At 40.1% G+C, this 23,797-nt stretch overlaps 1 protein-coding gene across 1 annotated transcript in view; it reads left to right on the forward strand.

The window, feature by feature from the left end:
- The first annotated feature begins 2,456 nt into the window (after nt 1–2,456).
- Nucleotides 2,457–23,797, forward strand: part of ENPP6 (ectonucleotide pyrophosphatase/phosphodiesterase 6) — a 36,069-nt gene continuing 14,728 nt past the window's right edge. The window contains exons 1-4 of the mRNA XM_089669633.1: nt 2,457–2,770; nt 14,022–14,201; nt 15,947–16,058; nt 21,350–21,491. Of these exons, the coding sequence (XP_089525759.1) occupies nt 2,530–2,770; nt 14,022–14,201; nt 15,947–16,058; nt 21,350–21,491 (675 nt within the window). The 5' untranslated portion in view covers nt 2,457–2,529. The remainder of the gene's footprint in view (nt 2,771–14,021; nt 14,202–15,946; nt 16,059–21,349; nt 21,492–23,797) is intronic.

The raw sequence follows: 23,797 nt of genomic DNA on the forward strand, positions 1-23,797 counted from the left end.
AAAAAGCGCACAGGTGATCAAATTACACCAAAAGAAAGCTCTATTTGTGTGAAAAAAAGGACGTAAATTTCATTTGGGTGCAGCATTGCATGACCGCGCAATTATCAGTTGAATTAGTGCAACGCCGAGTAGCAAAAAGAGGCCTGGTCATTAAGGGGGGTAAATCCTCTGGCGCTCAAGTAGTTAATTCCATTTATTGCAATAATTTTCCAAAATCTATTTATAATATTTTATCCACATAAGCTTTAATGATTTAAAGAATTACAGGCAATTTTTTTCTTTTTTTTATAATTTTGGATAAGATAAGGGAGGGTTATACCCCTGTCATTTTTTTAACTGTGTCCTCATTAGATAGGGTAGATAGGTAGGGTGGATCTCCTTTCACTTCCTGTCCCACCGCGAAAACAGGAAGTGAGGGAAATCCTTCCAAAATTTCCCCACTGAAACATTTTCCTTCTATTTGTGTTATGGTGACAATCCAAAATTGGGGATTTTATTTCACTTTTGGTGACAACGGTAAACAGGACAAATAGAGGGTGTGAATCTATTCAATGATAGTACAGTCAAAAATAAAAACCAGACAGGGGTTCTAATTACTCTCCACTATTTCCAAATATATAAAATGAAATATTGCCTTTGGTAATCTTTGTTCCTTATGCATACAAGGCATTTTGTGTGCTCCTCTGGATGCAGGAACTCCTTGCAGGAGAAAATCCATGTATTGCATAAGCATTTAAACATATTTAGGTGCATCAAGTGTTTGAGTGTTAGTGGATTCCATTGGTTTAATAATTATATTAAGTATATTCTGGCCATTGGAATGCATTAATGCCAAGTGCTAGATGCGTCTGACGTTTAGGCATGTTTAGATGCTTTCTGCCATGTTTTGTGTCTTTTCTGCTCTTCAGCTCCTGTCCTGAACATGTCGTTGGTGGGTTTTCTTTTTGCCTGTAAATGCTAGACATGTGCATGCTTGAAGTTTTTGTTTCATTTTGGATGCATGCATTCATTGAAGAATTTTGTTTCATCATATTCATTATGGTGAACTGATTCGTTTTTGGAATTTCATTTCATATTTTTGGCATTCGTTTCGTATATTCTTTGGTCTGGGTGGCTTCAAAAAATGTTGCAGTTTTTCCAGAAGATTGCTATATATTCAATATATTATTGAATCAGACAGTTTTGAATTGGCCACACTCTATATTTTTAGACACTAGTCAAACCCACCAAAAGAAATGGCAAGAGTTGATTGGACAATATCGACTGGTGTCATGTGTACCCGAATCAACGAATTGAACAAAATTCTGATCCATTTGGTATCCGAATTTGAATTATCGAATGGATTCAAAAATTTAATTAATCTCCCTATTGTATCATGTGACCTCTTCGGAATGAAACAAATGCATTTGTTAATTTTGTTATAATGTTTTTTCAGATTCATTGAAATTCGTCACTATGTCTATTTGGAGATTTGTATACATTCATCTAAAAAGCGAATCATAACGAAATGCATATGTCTACTAAACGCTCCTCTTCTAATATGCCTGTAAACACCTATGTGTGCATGGACATATAGGCTAGCATATAGTTGATTTTACAGAATGAAAAAAACAAAAAACAAACGCCATGACACAGCGCAGTTTTTTTAAGCCTCAGTGTAAATGAGACCTTAAACCTGGGTTCACATACATGCGGTGCGGTATATCGTATGTGATTCGCACAGGAACCGCACCGCATTCCTGTGCAAATCACATGTGATTTGTGTGCGGTGCGATCGGAGCCATACATTTTGTATGGCTCTATTCGCACCTCATCCGCATCAAAAACGTGCTGGACCCCTTTTTGGGTCGCACCTATGTGATTCGATTCTGTACATTGCACTGCGTTTTGCGGACCACTTTCTGGGTGTTGTTAACATACACACCTACAGCTGTTCGCATAAACGGGTGCGATTCTGATGCGGTGCGGAATTCGCAATGAAAACGCTGCAAATTCCGCACCGCATCAGTGTGAACCAGAGCTGAAGGTATAATCATTACGCTAAGGTGATAAGATGATTATTCTGTACAATCTTTTGATCCTAGATTGTAAGCTCCAAGGAGCAGGACCCTCGAACCCCTCGTGTATTGAATTGTATTGTTACTGTACTGTCTCCATTATAATGTACAGCGCTGAGCAAACTATTGGCGCTATATAAATACTGTATAATAATAATATAATAATTGTGTACTGTGAGTACCGTGACTGAATAGTTTAGGTACACCTAAGCAAAGTGTCCTAATTTAGAAATATTGGAAGTAATAGATTAAAAAACAGGTACAAAATTCAGAAATTTTACAACCAGGGAAAGCACAGTGTACCTAGCCATCTGTATCACAAAGGGTTACATATTATAAATCAGGGAAACTAAACTGTGAGAGTTGCTGGGCCAAAGTGAGGCCCATCCCTCTCTGCAGAGAAGCCTGATGATAATGCAACTCTGGCTCAGTGGCTGGTAGCTGTGAGCTGGGGAAAGATCCAGCTACGACCATGGCACCATGCAGAACCTTCTATCCCATCCTCCTCACCCTCATCCTGGCATATTCCTCTATGGCTCGGCACAAGCTTCTGGTCTTCCTGATTGATGGCTTTAGATTTGATTATATAAATGATAAAGAGCTGGATCTGCTCCCTGGCTTTAGGGAGTTTGTGGAAAGTGGCGTTAAAGTGGATTATATGACTCCAGACTTTCCTAGTCTCTCCTATCCCAACTACTACACACTAATGACAGGTAAGTACCATGCCTCTGTCACCTGCAGCTATCTATGCATTTCTCTGCTGCATACATGTATTAATAGCACATTGGACAAAATACCATTTTCAGATTACTGATGCATCTCATACTCCTCTTCTGCCTCTTTTGGAGAGTTAGACTGGCCATACATTATACAATTTTCTTGAGATTTTTGGTTTAGATTTACCAAAAAACATATAATATGAAGTCAAACCTAACAACACTTTAAATTGTATCCAGTTAAGCAGCCTCTTGCATTACATAGTTGAAGGTAAATCTAAAGAAAATTGGACAGAAAATTGTATAGTTTATGGCCAGCCTTACATAGTTACATAGTCTGGCTGAAAAAAAGACAAAGGCCCATCCAGTTCAACCATAGAAAAAAAAAAGTTAAAATCCTATACCCACAGTTGATCCAGAGGAAGGCAAAAAACCCCAGCAAAGCATGATGCAATTTGCACCTGCTGGGGAAACAATTCCTTCCTGATCCCCCGAGAGGCAATCGGATATTCCCTGGATCAACTTTACCTATAAATGTTAGTATCCAGTTATATTCTGTGTATCTAAGAAACAATTCAGGCCTTTTTTGAAGCAATCCATTGAGCTGGCCAGAACCAACTCTTGAGGGAGTCTATTCCACATTTTCACAGCTCTCACTGTGAAGAAACCTTTGCGTGTTTGGAGATTAAATTTCTTTTCCTCCAGACGTAAAGAGTGCCCCCTTGTCCTCTGTGATGACCTCAGGGTGAATAGCTCTACACCGAGATCACTATATAAACCACTGATGTATTTATACATGTTGATCATATCCCTCTTAATCTCCTCTTCTTAAGAGAGAATCAATTCAGTTCCTCTAATCTTTCCTCATAGCTGAGCTCCTCCATGCCTCTTATCAGTTTGGTTGCCCTTCTCTGTACTTTCTCCAGTTCCCCAATGTTTTTGTGAATTGGTGCCCAAAACTGAACTGAGGTCTTACTAATGATTTGTACCAGGGTAGAATGATATCTCTCTCTCTGGAGTCTATACCTCTTTTAATACAAGAGAGGATTTTTTTTTGCTTTAGAAACCGCAGCTTGGCATTGCATGTCATTATTAAGCTTGTGATCTACCAGAACTCCCAGATCCTTCTCCACCATTGATTCCCCCAGTTGTACTCCCCGTAGTATGTATGATGCATGCATATTCTTAGCCCCCAAGTGCATGACCTTACATTTATCAACATTAAACCTCATTTGCCACATAGTTGCCCAATTAAACAGTGCATTGAGGTCGGCTTGTAAATTGGAGACATACTGTAAGGACGTTATTCCACTGCACAGCTTGGTGTCATCTGCAAAGACTGAAATAGGGGTTTTTAATCTCAGACCTTATATTGTTTATAACTATATTAAAAAGTAAGGGTCCCAACACTGAACCTTGGGGTACACCACTGACAACCCTAGACCATTCAGAGTATGAATCATTAACCACTGTTCTCTGAATACGATCTTTTAGCCAGTTTTCTATCCATTTACATACGGATTTTTCCAAGCCTATAGACTTTACCTTACACATTAGCCATGTGTGGGGAACTGTGTCAAACCTTTTGCAAAATCCAAGTATACCACGTCCACCGCCACCTCTCTGTCCAAGGTTTTGCTCACCCCCTCATAAAAAGAAATCTGATTTCTTTTGACAACTTCTGTCTTTCATAAATCCATGCTGTCTGTTGCTTTAAATATTTTTTTTCCAGCAAGAACTCCTCTATAAACAAATGACACAGTGAATGATGTAGAGCTATCACTGTGTCATTTGTTTATAGATCATTAGGTATTTGATTGGATGTTGGCAGCTTTATTAGTGTATTGATTTAGAGATCTAGGTAGGAGCGCAGGAGGTTTCCATTTATATTATTCTAAAGAACTTATCTATGTGGTCTTTTATTAAACTCTCCACTATCCTCCCAACTATAGAAGTTAAACTAACAGGTCTGTAATTACTTGGTAAAGATTTTGACCCCCTTTTTAAAAGTCCCTAAAAATTAGATACAATGGCTTTGAAATGACAGAGCTCAATTCTTTAAGGACCCGTGGGTGTATGCCATCCGGTCCAGGTGCTTTTATTCACCTTTATTCTGTCTAAATATTTTTGGATCATATCAATTATGAGCCAATGTGGATCATCTGGAGCTGTGTCAATACCATGCCCATTATGGACAAGAGCTCCCCCATGCTCCTTTGTATACACAGAGCTGAAGAAGGTATTAAATATATTTGCCTTCTCCTTGTCCCCAGTCACTCACTCTAGAATATTTTGTAAAGGGCCTACATGCTCGGGCCGGACCTTACCAAAGAGTAATTAAAGCTGAATTCTAGTCAGGTATAGAAAACAGAAATGAATGCTGACCTGTTATTAATAAATCATTAAAGTTTTACTAAACCCAGGACCCTGCATTTACTGTATCTGGTCTCCCATAGTACACAACATGGGAATGCAATGATTGTAGTAAATATTAACTGCCAAATGCCTTTTCTTATCAGCAATTGGAGTAGTCTTGTGACTTCTATCAGTGTCCAGCAGAGCACTGGTTAAAGCTTGTAGGATGAGTTTTCATTCTCCCACTGCCCTATGAGATTGCATAATCCCTGACCATCTGTCTGGACAGCTCTGATTGGCCCTGTGCTGATCACATGCACCCTCCCAAGAAAAAGAAAAAAACTAGCAGTACACACCAAACTGAGCATGTGCAGAGTGTCCCCAAGGCTCTTTTCTATCAGGAGATAAAATGGGAATGTGGAAGAAGGGATGGATCAGAGAGGACAGGATCAAAGATCCTTTTTTCACAATGCAGAGGAATAACCTAACCCCTTAAGTTCCACAGTGAGTATAACAAGCATGCTTTACTGCATATATAGATTGATTTTTCTGTTGTGGGTTTAGTAACACTAAATATAATGCAAGCAGTGGAAGTACCTGAATTAGACCTGATATCAGCCTCTTGCAGTTTCTGTATAGCAGAGCTGGTGTGTTCAGGCTCATGCAGATAGGTGTTACGTGAGTATGTATATGGGTGGCTGTACACAGTGCCTGATCTTTCTTGGTGTGGAAGAAAGACAGATTTTTACATTGCCCTAACGCACCCCTCTACATGAGCCTTTAGGTTTAACGCAAACTGACTTAAAAAAATCACCAGTGTTCTTGAGCGTTTTTGTACTAGCCTTTAGGAGCGTTTAGTTTTTTTTTCTCTACTCTAAACGCTGAGCTTAAAAAATGCCTCTAAACTAACCAATGTGCATGGACACATAGGATAACATTAGCTGCTTCTACAGGCAAAACCCTAAACTCCTATAGAAGCAGCTTTTCTTTTTTTTAAGCCACTGTGTGTGGAGCTTATCAAATGAAGTCACATGAAGTCTAAGGAAAAATTTGTATGAATCTTCTCATAACATTCTAACGTTGCAAAGATTTTGTTTGCTTTTAACATTTGAGTTTGCAACTAATGGACTTTACTGAACAAAAGCCACGCTGTTAGAAATTCATTCATTCTGTCCTGTTCCTTCGAACTTCCTTGTCACTACGGGAGAAAATTAATGCCGATTTGACTCACTAATGATTATAAGAATGAACAAACTTTATTACATCTTTGGCCAGTTTTAAGTCTATGTAAAGGTTTATGTTATACTTACCTGCTCTGTGCAATGGTTTTGGGGAATAATGGAGTCCCCCCAATGATGTTCCTGGATCCTCCTGCCTTCAGAGTGCTGCTTGTTATGGGGGCATCCATGCTGGCTCAATCCCAAGCTGTACTGTGTGCTTCTATTGACACACACCGTGCAGCTCAGCCCCGCCTCCCACTTCCTCATCGCTGGATATGATTGACAGCAGCGCGGGAGCCAATGGCTCCCACTGCTGTTACTGAGTCCAATGAGGAGAGAATAGTGCTGCTGCTCGTGAGCACAGTGCTGGATCAAGATCGGGCTCGGGTAAGTATTTAGGGGGGAAGGAGGGGAGCGCACCTAGAAAAAAACTTTTTACTTAAAGCAAATAATATATTGAGGTAAAAAACCTTTAACTTTTACGTCTACTTTAAGAAGCCGTACAAGGAGCCAATCAGTTAATGTGCTGGAAGGAAGCATGCTACGCAGGGATGAATGTGATGCTTCTCCTTTGACTGTCCAGTCATAAGTGTCCCACTGATATAAATCAGTAAATCAAAACTAGCAGCAAATCCAGCCAGATTTCTTCAAGCCAAAGTTTGCCAGGAAGCGATGATTAATGCAGGCCATAGACGGACCATTTATCGGCCGAATTTTTGGCCGATTAACGAAAAATCAGTCGGCCCCGTTGCTGCTACCAATGTCTGCGAAAAATGGCCAACGGGCTGGCCCCACTAACGGCGTGAATATCGGCCAATTTTTCATGCAGACGAAAATTCAGCTGATAAACGACCCGTCTATGGCCTGCATTACTTCATTGTGATTGCTAAAAGGGTTTAAAGGATCACTTACAAATGCACTTTGCTGCAGAGACACCCTCCCCCCCCCAAAAACACCCTGTGATGGTGCTGCCCTAATAAGGAAATATTCTTCTTCAGATTGATTTAGTCAAACTATTTTAAAGGCAAAGTTCACCTTTTGGAACATGTCGCATGTTCAACCTGTATTTAGGGTGGAATTTGTAACATGTTCCAGCTCCTGCCTCCTCTTCCACCGATTACCCCCCCCCCCCCGCCCTTGTGACAGTGGGTTTAGGATCTTCTCCCCACACCTGGTGTCACAATTTAAAAGCAATGGGGCCATTTGGGTCTCCACCCACACGGCCGTGTCATTCATTTACAGAGTTCTGTGAAATAATGTCAGCTATTACAGCCGTTGGCTTGTAGCTCTCAATGAACTGTGAGGGCACTGAGCCCTCTCATAGTTCATTGATTATTCCTGCAATTCAGTAACTGCCTGCCTAGATGGGCGGTATGGGCAGACAGTGTACTCAGAATCTGCAGAAGTCTGCAGTGATCTGCTGATCACAGGCTTCAGTGTAAAAAAAAAAATAAATGTAAAATTTGTTACCTGCAAAAAGATGTGCAATTATTATTTTTTCATAAAAAGTTAACTTATCCTTCCAAAAAGAATTAAAAAACATAAGACCGTACTTACAGTTAATGCAAAGTGTCCCTTTTGCTGCAGGCTGTGGTTTTAGTTGAAAGTTTCCATCCTCTCACCCAGCACCACTGCTCTTGGGTAAAAACTGTACAGCGTTGACCAAAATTGAATAATATATATATATTATTTGGACACGGGCACAATTTTCATACTTTTGGCTCTGTATGCCACCAGAATAAGTTAAAACAAAACAATCCAAATGAATTTGAAGTGCAGACTTTCAGCTTTAATACAAGGGGTTGAACATAAATATCAAGTACAAATTTTAGGAACTGCAACCATTTTTATAGAGTCACTTCATTTTCAGCGTCTGAAATGTAATTGGACAAATAAATATAATCATAAATAAAATGTTAATTTTTAATATTTTGTTGAGAATCCTTTACTGGCACTGATTGCGTGAAGTCTGGAGCCCATGGACATTACCAAAGACTGGGTTTCCTCCTTCCTGATGCTTTGCCAGGCCCTGATGCTTTGCCAGGCTCTAACTGCCTTCAGTTGTTCTTTGTGGGTCTTTCTGCCTTTTAGTTTTGCCTTCAGAAAGTAAAATGCATGCTCAATTGGGTTGAGATCAGGTGATTGACTCGGCCATTGCAGAATATTCCACTTATTTTCCTTCAAAAGCTCCTAGGTTGCTTTTACAGTGTGTTTTGGATAATTGTACATCTGTACTGTGAAGTGCCGTCCAATCAACTTTGCTGAATCTGGGCTGACAGTATATCTCTAAAGTCCAATCTGGCTTTTCTATTCTTCAGGCTTATGAATGGTTTGCACCCTGTGGTGAAACCTCTGTATTTGCTCTTGTGAAGTCTTCTCTTGATTGTAGACTTTGACAATGATACGCCCACCTCCTGGAGAGTGTCCTTCAATTGTCTGGATGTTGTGAATGGGTTTTTCTTTACCATAGAGAGGATCCTGCGATCATCCACCACTGTTGTCTTCCATGGATGTCCATGCCTTTTTATGTCGCTGAGCTCACCATTGCATTCTACTTTCCTCAGAATGTACAAAACTGTTGATTTGGCCACTCCTAATGTTGCTTCTATCTTTCTGATGGATTTGTTTAGTTTTTTTGAAGCCTTACAATGACCTGTTTCACTTGCATGGACAGCTCCTTTGAACGCATAATGTCGGTTCACAGCAATAGATTCCAAATGCAAATACCAAACTTAGAATCAACTCCAGACCTTTTACCTGCTTAATTGATGAAGAAATAACAGAGTAGCCCACACCTGGCCATGAAACAGCTTTTGATTCAATTGTCCAATTACTTTTGGTCTCTTGAAAAGGGGGAGGGTGGCTACTCTTAAGAGCTGTAATTCCTAAACCCTTCCTCCAGTTTGGTTGTACATAACCTCAAATTAAACCTGAGAGGTTGCACTTTCATCCCATATCCATTATATAACTATAACTTGAATATGTTTTGGTAAATACCTGAATAAATACTAAAATTGTGCCTGTGTCCAAATATATAGGACCTAACTGTACCACATAAAGCCTGACTGGAAAAGTGAGCTCTTTCTCTGTTGGAAACCCCCTCACATGCTCTTTCTCTCCCGTGATGCAGTAGCTCTGAGTTCAGAATTTGAGAGCTCACCCCTGTGATGGTTCAGTAACAGCTGGGCCTCTCTTAGAATTAGAACAACAAAAACAGATCACACACCAACCTCACAATACCTTTTTATAGAACCTTTTGTTGAAGAAATAGAACAGTTGTGTACTCACAAGTGGCATATAGCATTAAGCTCATCAATGTCCCACACACATTTTGAGGGTAGGTGACCTCTTCCCAGAGCCCCCTCTCTTAGCATTGATCTTCCTGGGAGTTTTCAATCAGGATTCCTGAGCTAAGTAAATGGCCTACACCTATAAAGCTGTACAGTTTATCTACAGATGCCTCTTCTCTGCATAGACAGTTCTTGGTATAAGGGAACTAACCCTTTAAAGGAAACCTCTGCTGAGAGATGTATGTGAACTTCAGCTGACATGTCTTTCTGAAAATGCTAGTTGCTTGAATGTCAGTTGATCTAATATCTTCAAATCCGGCAATAACCAGAATAATTATAAAGATTGAACTCAACTTTTACTTGCTTAATGGTTTAAAGCTCCACCCAAAAGGGGAAGTTCCACTTTAAGAACTTGTCCCCCACTCCCTTTTAAGGATTGGCATCTTTGGGGAGAGGGGGGAGCAGGTACTCGATTTTGACAGGTACTTGCTCCCACTTCTGGTCCAACCGCTTAGGCGATCGGAAGTGGAAGTTCTTTTTTACAGAGTTTAGTTTCTTTAGGGTTATTCACAATGATGTATTTTAAAGCTTGTCATATAATGCACAGATGTTAGTTATTGTTTTAACCACTTCCAGTCCGGACACTTTTACCCCCTTCCTGTCCAGGCCAGCTTTCAGTGCTATCACATTTTCAATGACAATTGTGCGGTCATGCAACACTGTACCATATGAATTTTTTAGCATTTTTTTGAGACAGATAAATCTTTATTTTAGTGGTATTTATTCACCACTGGGATTTTTTTTTTGCTATGTAAATGAAAAAGTCCAAAAATTTTGAAACAAAGTGTTTTTCTTATAAGATTTTGCAAATAAATAATACTTCATCATAAATCTTGGCCAAAATTTATTCCATTATCTTTTTAGTAAAAAAAAAAAAAAAATAACCCAAATTAGTTTATAACCAAAAATTATAATTGTTTAACTTTTTTTTTTTACTTACGGTCACCCTAGCAGTACAGTGTCACCATGGTGACCTGTTGTGAATAGCCTTGTACCATGTGACCTCTGTGATCATTCACATATTTCACACGTAAGCAATGATGTCAGAAGTGACATCTTGCTTACTACTCTGCATGTGATCACTGATTGGCCAGTCAGTGATCACATGATCAGGACCTCACACAGAGGTCCCGTAGGACAATCTGTGTTCCGCTGTGGACACAGCGGGCACCGGATCGCGGTGCTGCACGCTCCCAGGGGCCACACACATGCAGGGGGCAGGGAGGCAGTTTATAAACGGCCACCCGACCCTGCACTGCCACCGCCCGGTCCTTTATATACACTGGCCGGACGGGAGGTTGTTAAATGATGCTAGTTCACATCTGCTTAACCACTTGCCTACTGGGTACTTATACCCCCTTCCTGCCCAGGCCAATTTTCAGCTTTCAGCACTGTTGCACTTTGAATGATAATTGCATGGTCATGCAACACTGTACCCATATGAAATTTTTATAATTTTTTTCACACAAATAGAGCTTTCTTTTGGTGGTATTTAATCGTCGCTGGGTGTTTTATTTTTTGTGCTATAAACAAAAAAAAAAAGCAAATTTGGAAAAAAAAAAAGTTTTTCTTTGTTACTATTTTGAAATTTTGCAAACGGGTAATTTTTCTTCTTCACTGATGTCCATTGATTAGGCAGCACTGAGGGCACTGATGAGGTGGCACAGATAGGCAACACTGATGGGCAGCTCTGATGGGTGGCACTGTTGCGCACAGGTGGGTGACTGCTGGGCAGTGATGGTCAGTGCTGGTCCCTCCTCTGACAATTGTAGGTTATCGGCAGCAGGGGCGGACTGACCATTTGGGAACTTGGGCACTGCCCGAGGGCCTGGAGTCAGTAGGGGGCCCCATTAGATGTCCCTGGTACCTTTTCATAGGATTTTTTGGGTGTGGTTTGAGTGTGGGCGAGGACACAGGCGCCCCATGATCCCCTATTGCCCAGGCGCCCCATGATCCCCTATTGCCCAGGGGCCCCATGAGTTGTCAGTCTGCCCCTGATCGGCAGTACTTTCCTCATGCTGTGACAGCGTGAGGAAAGTGCAGCCGATGTATTTACCTGGTGATCTGCTGTGTCATTGGACACAGTTGATCACGTGGTAAAAGGCCGCTGTGATTGGCCGTTTACCATATCACGTGATTGCTGTGTCTGCTGGGTGCACGCAGCTGGGTGCACGCAGCTGGGGGTGTGTTCTGGAATGACGTCCATGGACGTCCTCCCAGAACTAGACAACCATGCTGTAGCCGTCTTTGTTGTTTGTGTTTTGATGCATTAATGTACAGTATGTCATAGGGCCGTAGAGGCTAACCTATGGCACGAGTGCTGTAGCGGACACGCAAAGCCCTCCTCACATGGAAGAAAAATATATTTGAAATATATTTTAAAAATATTCTTCCCAAATATATTTGACATATATTTGAAATGCTACAATTTTGGCCATATTCAATATATTTCAATAAATATATATACTGCATGTTAAAATGCGTTTTTATTACAAAATATATGAAAAATATTTTTAAAAATACATTTCAAATATACTGTATGTCTTATATAAAAAAAATATAAATCTACATTTTTGGAATGCATTTACAAATAGATGTAAAAATATGTTACTTTTTTTAAAAATATTTTTTAAATATATTCTTCAGATTTTAGTAATAGTTCTAGATCAGAGCTTTCTTATTGCCTATAGGTGTTGTAATATTCCGACCAGGTTTCTGGATTCTGAGCTGACTGCTTCTCTACGCCACCTCTAATGTCAGTGCATTTTATTGCCTTTGTATTGTAATTTTTTGCTCTTTCTTGCCTGCGTTTTATGACTGCTCATTTGTTGCCCATGTATTGTAGCCACAGTGTAGTAATAGTTTTCTTTTGAGTGTGTGTGTGATCAAGTCAGGACTGTTTGGTGTACTATATTACTAATTTAATTCTCTGCAGGCCTGTCCCTATAGAACCAAGCCTCTAAAAACGTAGATAGTTTGGCACCGTTGTAAATTTTGTCTATTACTCCTGTAGCGCTACCACCGGAGGATTTTATTTTTGCCCAGGCCTCCCCTTGCTTTGCCCCACAGCCAGGCACAAAGTATTTTCCACAGCCAGGTACACACACTCTTCACTCCTTGTCTTCAATGACCAGTCTAGGGGATGTTTGTTTTTGGAGTTTTATTGTAGAACTGGGGATAGGGATTAGGAATTTGGTAGGATACACCAATATTGGAACTATTCAAAACTGAGGACATCTAGCTGATTTATTAGTTGAGCATTTTTGAAGTCCTGGCTCAAAGCAAATAGCAGACCTCTCTTTAAATTGTAGTTTAGGAGTGAGAAAAGTCCCTTTAGCGGTAGAAGTAAAGGACTGAGTTCCTCAGACAGGCCTGTTAAGTAATAGAACTTGGCAAAGTCCTTTGAAGTAGCAACAGTTGGACAAGCTCTTCAGAACACCAGTCAGTGTTCCCTTTCTCCAGCCCCACGCTTACTATCAAGCACCAGAAGGGTAGCAAGCACACAGAGTCCCCAAGATTTCTGTGTCTGTACTCACAAGTCCAAGGTTAAAATGGCAGCCTCCTTCCAACCTTTCAAGTGACTCTCTCCAATGATACCAGACAGATCTTTGGCAGACAGCTCTCCTCAACCAGCTTCCAGTAGAACCATTGTCACTCTTCCTAACTGCAGGCCCTCAGGTCTCCCACCCGTGGCCTGCAAGGCAGCAAGTGCCAGGTGAGGCAAGCCTGCCTCCAGCCTGGCTTGGTGTAATCCTCTCCAGGGAAAGATGCCGAACACATGTGCTCACAGAACGTAAATAACACTCCCAGCATGCAAAGAGGCCACCCTCCTCTGCAATTGGTCAGGGCTGTATCTATATGCATGCTGCTTGTTTGCTTAGTTCCCTCCCAGGTTCTCATAGCTTCCTGAAGGCGGGCAGAACTCGAGGCAAACTCAGAAGCACCAGAGCATCATGAGCAGACCAGACTAATCCATCACAGCACTCTGTTAAGCAGAGAGCCCAATTAGATTTTCCTAACAGTCTCTCTGTTAAGCAGAGAAACACAGCTATGCTTATCCTAACTATATAAATCCTAGCACCTGACTAGGGGGGTGTTATACTCCCTCCGGTATACTCCTAGGTCAGTACTTCTAATCAAGAAGCAGAGCCTGCATATTAAATCAATTATTTACCATTAAATGATATAAACATTACAATAAATACATTTTCCAATACTAAGAATACCCTTTTTGTAGAACTAAAAATGGACTACTGATGTTAAAAAAGACTATTTATATTCTTTGTGTAGTTTGGGGTGTTGAGACGATTTGTGTTTCTTCAGGTCGGCATTGTGAAGTCCATCATATGACTGGAAACTACATGTGGGATCAGAAGACAAATCTTTCATTTGATATTGGTACTAATAAAGACAGCCTGCTGCCAATTTGGTGGGATGGATCAGAGCCACTTTGGGTTACTATGGAAAAGGCAAAAAGAAACGTATATATGTACTACTGGCCAGGTAAAGTACGGTAACTCAAAGCTAACAATTCTATACTGTACTTCTGAAGCATTAGACTTACGATTTATTTTAACGGTTTTTGCAAATTGGCTTTAACCTGACTTGAGTTACATACCAATTCCAGCTAAATGATTTCTTTTTTTTTTTCAGTTGTAGTTAGTGTGTTTAAGGGTTAGAACATAGGGTGGGTTTATTGACAAAAATTTCCACTCCTTTCTCTGGTGACAGGGGATAAGGAAATTGGTGTAGATCTTTCCAAATACGATACAAACTGCAAACTACCCAAACTTTAAATTTTTTTTAATTCTCATCAACTCTAAAAAGTTTCTGTTCTATGAATGGGTATATTAGAGGGTATAACTAGCGTTTAAAGGATCCTGCTGCAATAAACTAGGTTGATCCAGGTAGATTTGGTGTCATTACCACAGTTGCAAACTACCACTGATCCACAGTCCCCATACTGTTTAGCATAAGTAATGGCAACCCCTGCAATTAGTATTGTTATTTACAATCCCTGCATGTCCCAACATTTTGGCTAAGACTGTCATTGAGGGAAACACAGCAGCTGTGGTTTGTGACTCCCTGATGATGATGCTACTTGCATGTCTGTCAGATCCGGATCTTGGGAGGACCTGTGCTCACCAGGTCTTTGAGAATGCATACGCTGATCCATTAGCCAGTCTGATGCAGACAATTGATGTAAGGGGAGGCGTTCTGGGAACACTTGATATAAGGGGGCACTCTGATGGGGATACCTGATGTAAGGGGGCACCTGTTTCCCAGGTTGTAACACTGTGTGCCAGGCTGTCCATGTCTCAGTGTTGACATTATGCCCCCTGACTTTTTTTTTTCTGCTGCGCCCTCAGATCAGATAGACTATATCCAGTACCATGCCTGTACCATAACCCACTAGCTTCTGTCCATTCCAAGTGTCTGACCTGGAACAAGTATGGAGTTTAAGATTATAAAGAAGCCAGAGGTACTTATCATGGGTTCAACACCAAGCAACTGCCATTTTCATCTTCACAAAAACATCCAAAAGCTCTAAGACTGCTGCTGAATTCAGCCATTTTAGATGTGGTGTCAGCAGCCTCAGCAGGTATTAAGCAATCACTGAAGTGGCACTTTGTAGTATTCCCCTTTGCTCTTCCCCAAGCTACTAGATAAAAGATTATATGGGGGTGAGGGTTAGAGAGGCTTGGCCAGCAAAGACCGTAGATTAGACATTTGCAGAAGAGAACCGGAAGAGAAGAAAAATGCTGCAAACAAGGATTAAAAATATTTTCTTTTTCTTTGCTTTTAACGGCAACTTTTTAAAGTTGGTGATAGAACATCTTTAACATCCATAGTGCAGATAAGCTTATATTAAAGAAAAAAAGCATACTGGAAATTTAGGTTTTTTGTTTTTTTTTTTTACAAAATTGAAGTAACTTAATCAAACATTAGAGTTCTTATTGGGTCTTCAACATATACCGTTTTACTGCCAGGGTATCTAATTTCCCATCCCACATACACAAAAGGACAATTATTAACCCCAGTAAAAAACCTGGACATTTTGCACATTTTATTGCCTAATGCATGACATCTGTACAGCAGCAGTGTCGTTCTGAATATGCCAAGGTTGTAAAGGGAAACTAGACCACTCCTGAACTGTAGTATCCATCATACCTGCTGTAAACATATTTTATTCATGTATCTTCATTTTATGGACAGATAACATTATTAAAATATATTTTTTTATTTAGGTTGTGAGGTTGAAATTCTTGGCATTAGACCCAAATATTGCCGTGAATATTACAATTTTCCATCTGATGCTAATTTCACTAGAGCTGTAAATGATGCTCTTCAGTCCCTGAGGTAACTATCGTATATCTCTGTTAGCATGCTCCAATGTGCTTTTAAAGGCGTATAACACACACACACACACTGCAACTTAAAAGGTGAAACTAATATATGAGATACTCATTACATGCAATGCAAGATAGTTCAAGCCGTGATTTGTCATAATTGTGATGATTATGGTTTACAGCTCATGAAAACCCCAAATCCACAATCTCAGAAAATTAGAATATTGTGAAAAGGTGCAATATTCTAGGTTTAAAGTGTCTACAAATATATGTTGTGCTCCTAAATACTTCTCAATAATAATTAAATTATTACCATTAAATTAATTCAAATTATGATACAAATAACTAATAAAAGTGTATAAATACCAAAAAATATTTAAATAAATAATTTCAACTAATTAATCTCCTCCAAATAAATATCAAAATAATTCCACATAAAATACTCCTCTGAAAAAACACTTTACCAAGTGCTCACAAATCATTAGTGACATGATGTACCCACCAATACCATCAATTTCATTTATATTCACAATCCCCTCATTTAATATAACAAAAATAATAAACCAACTAATAACAACTAAAACGCATTTAAATGATCCCCATAAACAAAAATAACCAAATGCTCATAAATAACTAGTAGTGATAATTAAGAGGTCTGAGATAACAAAAGGAGTGTGTAATCCCTGAGGGGATAATCAGCCACCAGAGGATACATCCATTACTCCTAAAGGAAGGATCTCCCGCTTTTACCAGCAAAAGTATATGTCCAGCAGGTTCCAGGGAAAGTGAACCGAAAGCGTGTATAGCCTAATTGCAGGCATCAAAGGAGGTGAGCGCACATCTTCACTATTTGAAGGATTCACAAAAGTCACAAATTGAAGAACAACAAGCACCAAGTCACTATATACAAACAATTGTTTATTCAATGGGACTATTATTTTGATGATGTTTGGATTCATACTAATCACTACTAGTTATTTATGAGCATTTGGTTATTTTTGTTTATGGGGATCATTTAAATGCGTTTTAGTTGAGTGTTGTTAGTTGGTTTATTATTTTTGTTATATTAAATGAGGGTATTGTGAATATAAATGAAATTGAGGGTATTGGTGGGTACATCATGTCACTAATGATTTGTGAGCACTTGGTAAAGTTTTTTTTCAGAGGAGTATTTTATGTGGAATTATTTTGATATTTATTTGGAGGAGATTGATTAGTTGAAATTATTTATTTAAATATTTTTTGGTATTTATACACTTTTATTAGTTATTTGTATCATAATTTGAATTAATTTAATGGTAATAATTTAATTATTATTGAGAAGTATTTAGGAGCGCAACATATATTTGTAGATATTTCTAACGCAGTTGTAGTTATGTGTTTCATGTTTGAGATCCTCTAGTAATTATCACACTTGTGGCTTGCAAGTCACTCTGATTTCATCTAGGTTTAAAGTGTCCCACTCTAATCAGCTAATTAAGCCATAGCACATACAAAGGGTTCCTGAGCCTTTAAATAGTCTCTAAGTCTGGTTCAGTAGGAATTGCAATCATGGGAAAGACTGCTGACCTGACAGTTGTGCAGAAAACAGGTGTGAAACAGAGAAAAATGCATTTCATGTATTATACTAAATTAAAAAGCGAGACCTCCAAAAATATTGCCATTTAGAGGGCATGTCTCCATTTATTATGATGTATCATTTTTGCAAGGCTGCACTTTAATAAATAGTTACACCCCCTCGAGCAATATTTTTTTTACTACCATTACTCTTCATGCTTTGGATCTTTTTGTGTTCAGCAAAACCTGAACAGAGCATCCTCAGATCTTGTACAGCATCCATTGTTGGTTTTTTTAAGGTGTTTTAAAAGGGGTACAGCTTATTTATTAATAAGTCTACTAGATGACTGGTGGTCTACATCCCTTAACCCCCTTCCTTTGAGCCCAGGTCATCTAGGATCCATCCCAGTGGAAACCATGAAATAGAAAAGTAGGGCAGTGGTCAGCTCATCTCTGTTTTCTCTTTCTATCAGTCTGTTCCTCGTTAGCACATAAACTGATTGGCTTCTTGCTCTCACACCCCAGCCTTCCATACAGGAACTGCAAGAGGCTAATACCAGGTCAAATTCAGGTAGTTACACTAGTGGTTATGCTTGCATTTAAAATACAGTTAATGATATATTATTACAAAGTTTCATTGATTTGTGCTTTTTATATCTGCCCAGAGTTCAGCTTTAAGCCAGCAAATAAGAAATATTCAGTTAGATTCAATGCAGAATGTAATCTAAGCAAGCGAATGGAAGGAAGCAGTAGCTGGGGTGGACTGGGTACTTTTTAGACATAGATAAAAAACCTTCCAACTAGGCCTTTGATGGTATGGACAGATTTCTGAGGGTTAAGGAAAGGGAACCGTGCAATGTGTGCCATAGTGCCTTATTTTTTGGTGGGCGTAGTTAAAGATGAGGATGCAAACCCTGACACTGACAAAAGCTTGTTGACACCGGCCCATAGGGCTCGTTCACACAAGTCCATACACCAAAACGTTTGCGGTCTTATGTCTGTTGTGCAGAGGCGGTGCTTTGTTTAACTTTACTGAAGTGGGACAGCACAGTGGCTAAATGGTTAGCACTTCCACCTGGCAGTACAAGGGTCGTCGGTTCGAATCCCAACCATGGCACCACCTGCCTGGAGTTTGCATGTTCTCCCTGTGCCTGTGTGGGTTTTCTCCGGGTACTCCGGTTTCCTCCCACACTCCAAAGACATGCTGGTAGGTGAATTGGCTTCTGTCTAAATTGACCCTAGTATGTGTATGAATGTGAGTTAGGGACCATAGATTGTACACCCCTTGAGGGTTAGGGACTGATGTGAATGTACAATATATATGTAAAGCGCTGTGTAAATTGACGGCGCTATATAAGTACCCAAAATAAATAAATAAAAAGTGTCACAAAATGACACTTTATTCAAGTCTATGCACTGCAGTGCATAACGATGAGTTGTGGTGAGTTGTGCTGTGTATAAAAGCATGTTTTTACTTTTCATGGCACACTGCAGCCCTCCTCAACACAACATTGTGTTGTGAACAGGACACATAGAAATCAATTGTTTTTTTATGTGCCCCTTGCATTGAGCTTGTGTTGATCAATGCAGATCAACACTGCTCATCAGATATGAGGTGCGTGAACCCTACATATGCTTTTTGTAACACCTTTTCACATCCTCCATCACATCCTCCATCATGAGCTTCCTTTTGCAGCTCTTGGCATTCAGTGACATCTGCAAAGGAACTTTGATGCTGGAGGATTTCAATCTGCCTGATGACTGCAGGCCTAAATAGCTATACAATACCCAACATTTGTCTTAGTTTCCCCACCTGATTAATGTCTGAATGGTGAGGTATCTCCACTCAAGCTCATTAGCTCAGTGTTTCTTAATAGCGGTGGCTCAGGGGGCAGTGCCCCCCAGCCCACTCACCTTCTCATTAGTCGTAATGTAGGTGCTCATTAGCAGCTGCACCCGCAGTACCACCTGCATACCTGATTTCATTCCATGTTGTGTAATACAGTGGCAAGAAAAAGTATGTGAACCCCTTGGGATTACGTGGAGTTTTTCATTGAATTGGGCATAAAATGTGCTCTGAACATCATCTAAGTCACAACAATAGAAGAACAGTGTCTGCTGAACATAATACTACACAAACATTAGCTGTTGCCATGGTTTAATTGCACATAACATGTAAACATTCACAGTGCAGGGAGGAAAAAGTATGTGAGGCCCTAGCTTAATGACTTCTCCCAGAGCTAATTGGAGCCAGGAGTGAGCCAACCTTGACTCCAATCAGTTTGATGATATTGGATGTGTTGCTGACAGCTGTCCTGCCCTTAAAAAACACACACCTGTTTTGGGTTTACTGGTTTCAAGAAGCACTGTCTGATGTGAACCATGCCTCGCAGAAAAGAGCTCTCAGAAGACCTATGATCAAGAATTGTTGACTTGCATGAAGCTGGAAAGGGTTACAAAAGTATCTCCAAAAGCCTTGATGTTCATGTGTCCACGGTAAGACAGACTGTCTACAAATGGAGAAAGTTTAGCACTGTTGCTACTCCTCCTTGGCGTGGTCGTCCTGTAAAAATGACTGCAAGAGCACAGCGCAGAATGCTGCATGAGGTAAAGAAGAATCCCAGAGTGTCAGCTAAAGACCTACAGAAATCTCTGGCACATGCTAACATTTTTGTTGACACATCTACAATAAGGAAAACCTTAAATAAGAATGGAGTACATGGGAGGACACCACGGAGGAAGCCATTGCTGTCCAAAAAGAATATTGCAGCATGTTTGAAGTTTGCAAAAGAGCACCTGGATGTTCCACAGCACTACTGGCAAAATATACTGTGGACAGATGAAACCAAGATTGAGTTGTTTGGGAAGAACACACAACACTATGTGTGGAGAAAAAAAAGGCACAGCACACCAACATCAAAACCTCATCCCCACTGTAAAACATGGCGGAGGGAGCATCATGGTTTGGGGCTGCTTTGCTGCCTCAGGGCCTGGACGGATTGTTGTCATTGATGGGAAAATGAATTCCAGAGTTTATCAAGACATTTTGCAGGAAAACGTACGACCATCTGTCCGCCAACTGAAGCTTCACAGAGGATGGGTGATGCAACAGGACAATGACCCAAAGCATACAAGTAATTCAACAAAAGAATGGCTGCAACAGCACAGAATACGCCTTCTGGAGTGGCCCAGTCAGAGTCCTGACCTCAACCCGATTGAAATGCTGTGGCATGACCTTAAGAGAGCGATTCACACCATACATCCCAAGAATATTGCTACACTGAAACAGTTTTTTGTGAAGAGGAGTGGTCCAAAATGACTCCAGATCATTGTGTAGGTCTGATCTGCAACTACAGGAAACGTTTGGTTGAGGTTATTGCTGCCAAAGGAGGGTCAACCAGTTATTAAGTCCAAAGGTTCACATACTTTTTCCTCCCTGCACTGTGAATGTTTACATGTTATGTGCAATTAAACCATGGCAACATCTAATGTTTGTGTAGTATTATGTTCAGCAGACTGTGTTCTTCTATTGTTGTGACTTAGATGACGTTCAGAGCACATTTTATGCCCAATTCATGCAAAACTCCACGTAATCTCAAGGGGTTCACATACTTTTTCTTGCAACTGTATAATAGTTTATATCCACCAATAAATAGACTGATCCCCTCATATGTTTACATATGTATAGAGTATTATGTAATTCGGTTAAAGGTAGATGTATTTATATATTCATTTTGCTTTCAGGAATAGGGATACTGACATGGCTGCTGTCTACTATGAACGGGTAGATGTAGAAGGTCATCACTATGGACCCTGGTCTGACCAGAGAAAAAATGCTACTAAAGCTGTAGACCAAGTCCTGCAAAGCCTAGACCAACAAATCAAGGTAATTATGTACCAGAGATTTAATCAAAGAAATCTGTGCCTTGCAGGATAAGAAATGAAATCTAAAAAAGAGTGGAGAAGTTGCCTGTAGTAATCAATAAGATCCCAATATTATTCTAAAGCTAGAGTCTCCTAAAGTTCTACACAACAGGCCAGTTTACTGGCCTTCAGACTTTAAAGAGGCCAGACTGTGGCTAGTAGGAGTAGATATTACCCCAGTATCAATGGGAGTAGCCTTATTGTTGTCAGTAGGAGGAATAGTGTTCCACTGTTGGTGTCAGTGGAAGGAATGGTGCTTCACTGTTGGTGTCAGTGCGAGGAATAGTGCCTGGTATTAGTGGGAGGAACAGTGCCTCAAGGATCAGATAAAGGCTAGCAAAGGGCCACATCTAGCCTGCAGATTCCAGTCTGGAGATCACTGCTCTAATGGCAGTTAAAAAAATGTTGTTTGATTCGTGCGCAAACATTGCCCCTGCAATTCAGTACATCCCATACAAATCTATGGTACATTCATGTGTGGCAATCTGGCATTAGAATTTTACCAGCCCTGCTGCGGACAGTGCAGGAGGAAGCAACAGGTAGGCCAAACTTAATGTATTTATAGGGCCAGAGAACTGACGGTCTACTTTTAAGCACAGAAAGATTAAATTTTGAATGGGACAAAACAAAAAATGCAGGTAAAGACACAATATACTGAAGTTTTCCTTTTAAAACCCTAGGGATACAAAAAACTCAGCTATGCATAAACAGCTATTGTACTCTTTGACATTTTAAAGCTGACCTTTTATTTGAACATGAAAATTCCCCTTATAATCCACCCACCCGCAGCCTCCTGGGATAACGTCGCACTTCCCAGGAGGATACAGGACCAGTCTCATTGCTTGCTGCCATCTGGCACATGTGCATTAAAGGGGTGACTGTTCGTCATCAGGAAGTGAAAGTCTGGTCCTGAAGCCAAAAATTAGCTGTGTGTAAGACAGAAGTACACTTCATAGCCTGATAAGTATCTGCTTCTTAAAGGCTCATTCTCACTAGCATCAAAGACTGCTGCTCCTCTGAAAAGAGATCCATGTCCAATGCACTTTTCTGAGGCATTTGACAGGCAGTGAGAAGGCCATATGTCCCCTCCTCACCACCTGTTTTAACTCTGTTTTAACCACCGCACCGTGGCCCCATTCATTTGGAGTATAGTTCCTGTTGTGGCAGCTAAGAAAAGCATCATGGCCACATCATGTGTACTTTCCTGGCTGTTGCTTTTCCAACTGCATGCTTTGACGGCCCCCCAAACACAAGTGTGAACGAGTCGGCATCTACAGTATTTGTAGCTGCTGACTTTTAATTTTTACACTTGTTTCCTTTGTAACAAAAAAGTCACTTTGAACATTGGGAATATGTCAAAAGTCTATATTTATTGCTGAAACCTTTAAAATAGAGCAGAATCCTTTCTGTGTGTGTGTGTGTGTGGTTGTTTTTTTGTTTTGTTTTACAATAAAATTTTACTTTTGAACATGCACATGCTACAAGTTTCCTACCTATATGGTATTCCAACCTATCCTTGCTGCCATGTACTATGGTGATTGTTTACAGTGTAGGAGATTGTCACAGCTACTGTTTTTGAATCTCTCCCATCTTCCCTTATTCACATGCACAACGGACACCCTAATGGAGCCTGTACCAGCCTGGTCTGTTAGACTATAATAATAGAACTTAAAATACTTTAATTACAGCTTCCATTAATGATAAACCCATTGTTTTAAAGGGAAAACCTGTCATTTTTAGGGTACATTTTTTTTAGCATTAAAATGGTTATAAACCTCACACATGAAAAATGAATATTGAAAAAAGCATACCTCTCTAGAGTCAAGAAGGAAAAAAGTATATCCCTCTATAGTGTGTACTTGTCTCAGTTAAGAGCACTAACACCCCAGTCACATCGGGTGCAGCATGGAATGCGATTTGCATGCCAGGCAACTTGCAAATCGTATGCCAAGTCATACCCTATTGTCTGCTATTCGAGCTGACATATTGGTGCGGTTCCGACTTGGTCGGAGCCACACCGATTTCTAAAGTAGTGCATGCACTACTTTTGTTGCGATTTACATAGACATCTGTGTCCGATGTCTTGCAAATCACAACTGAAATCGGCAGGTCACCCAGTTTTGAAACTGCGATTTTTTTTTTTTTTTTTTTTTTTTTTTTTTTTTTTTTTTTTCCTGTAAGTCACACAATTTAAAAATCAGCTTTGATGTGACCGGGGGTTAGTGTCATTTCTGTCTGCCTCCTAGTTCCTCTATCAGAATGAGTCAT

Source organism: Staurois parvus, unplaced genomic scaffold (genome assembly GCF_062004578.1).
Source record: "Staurois parvus isolate SC_StPar_1 unplaced genomic scaffold, SC_StPar_1.0 ptg000080l, whole genome shotgun sequence".
Lineage (NCBI taxonomy): Eukaryota > Metazoa > Chordata > Amphibia > Anura > Ranidae > Staurois > Staurois parvus.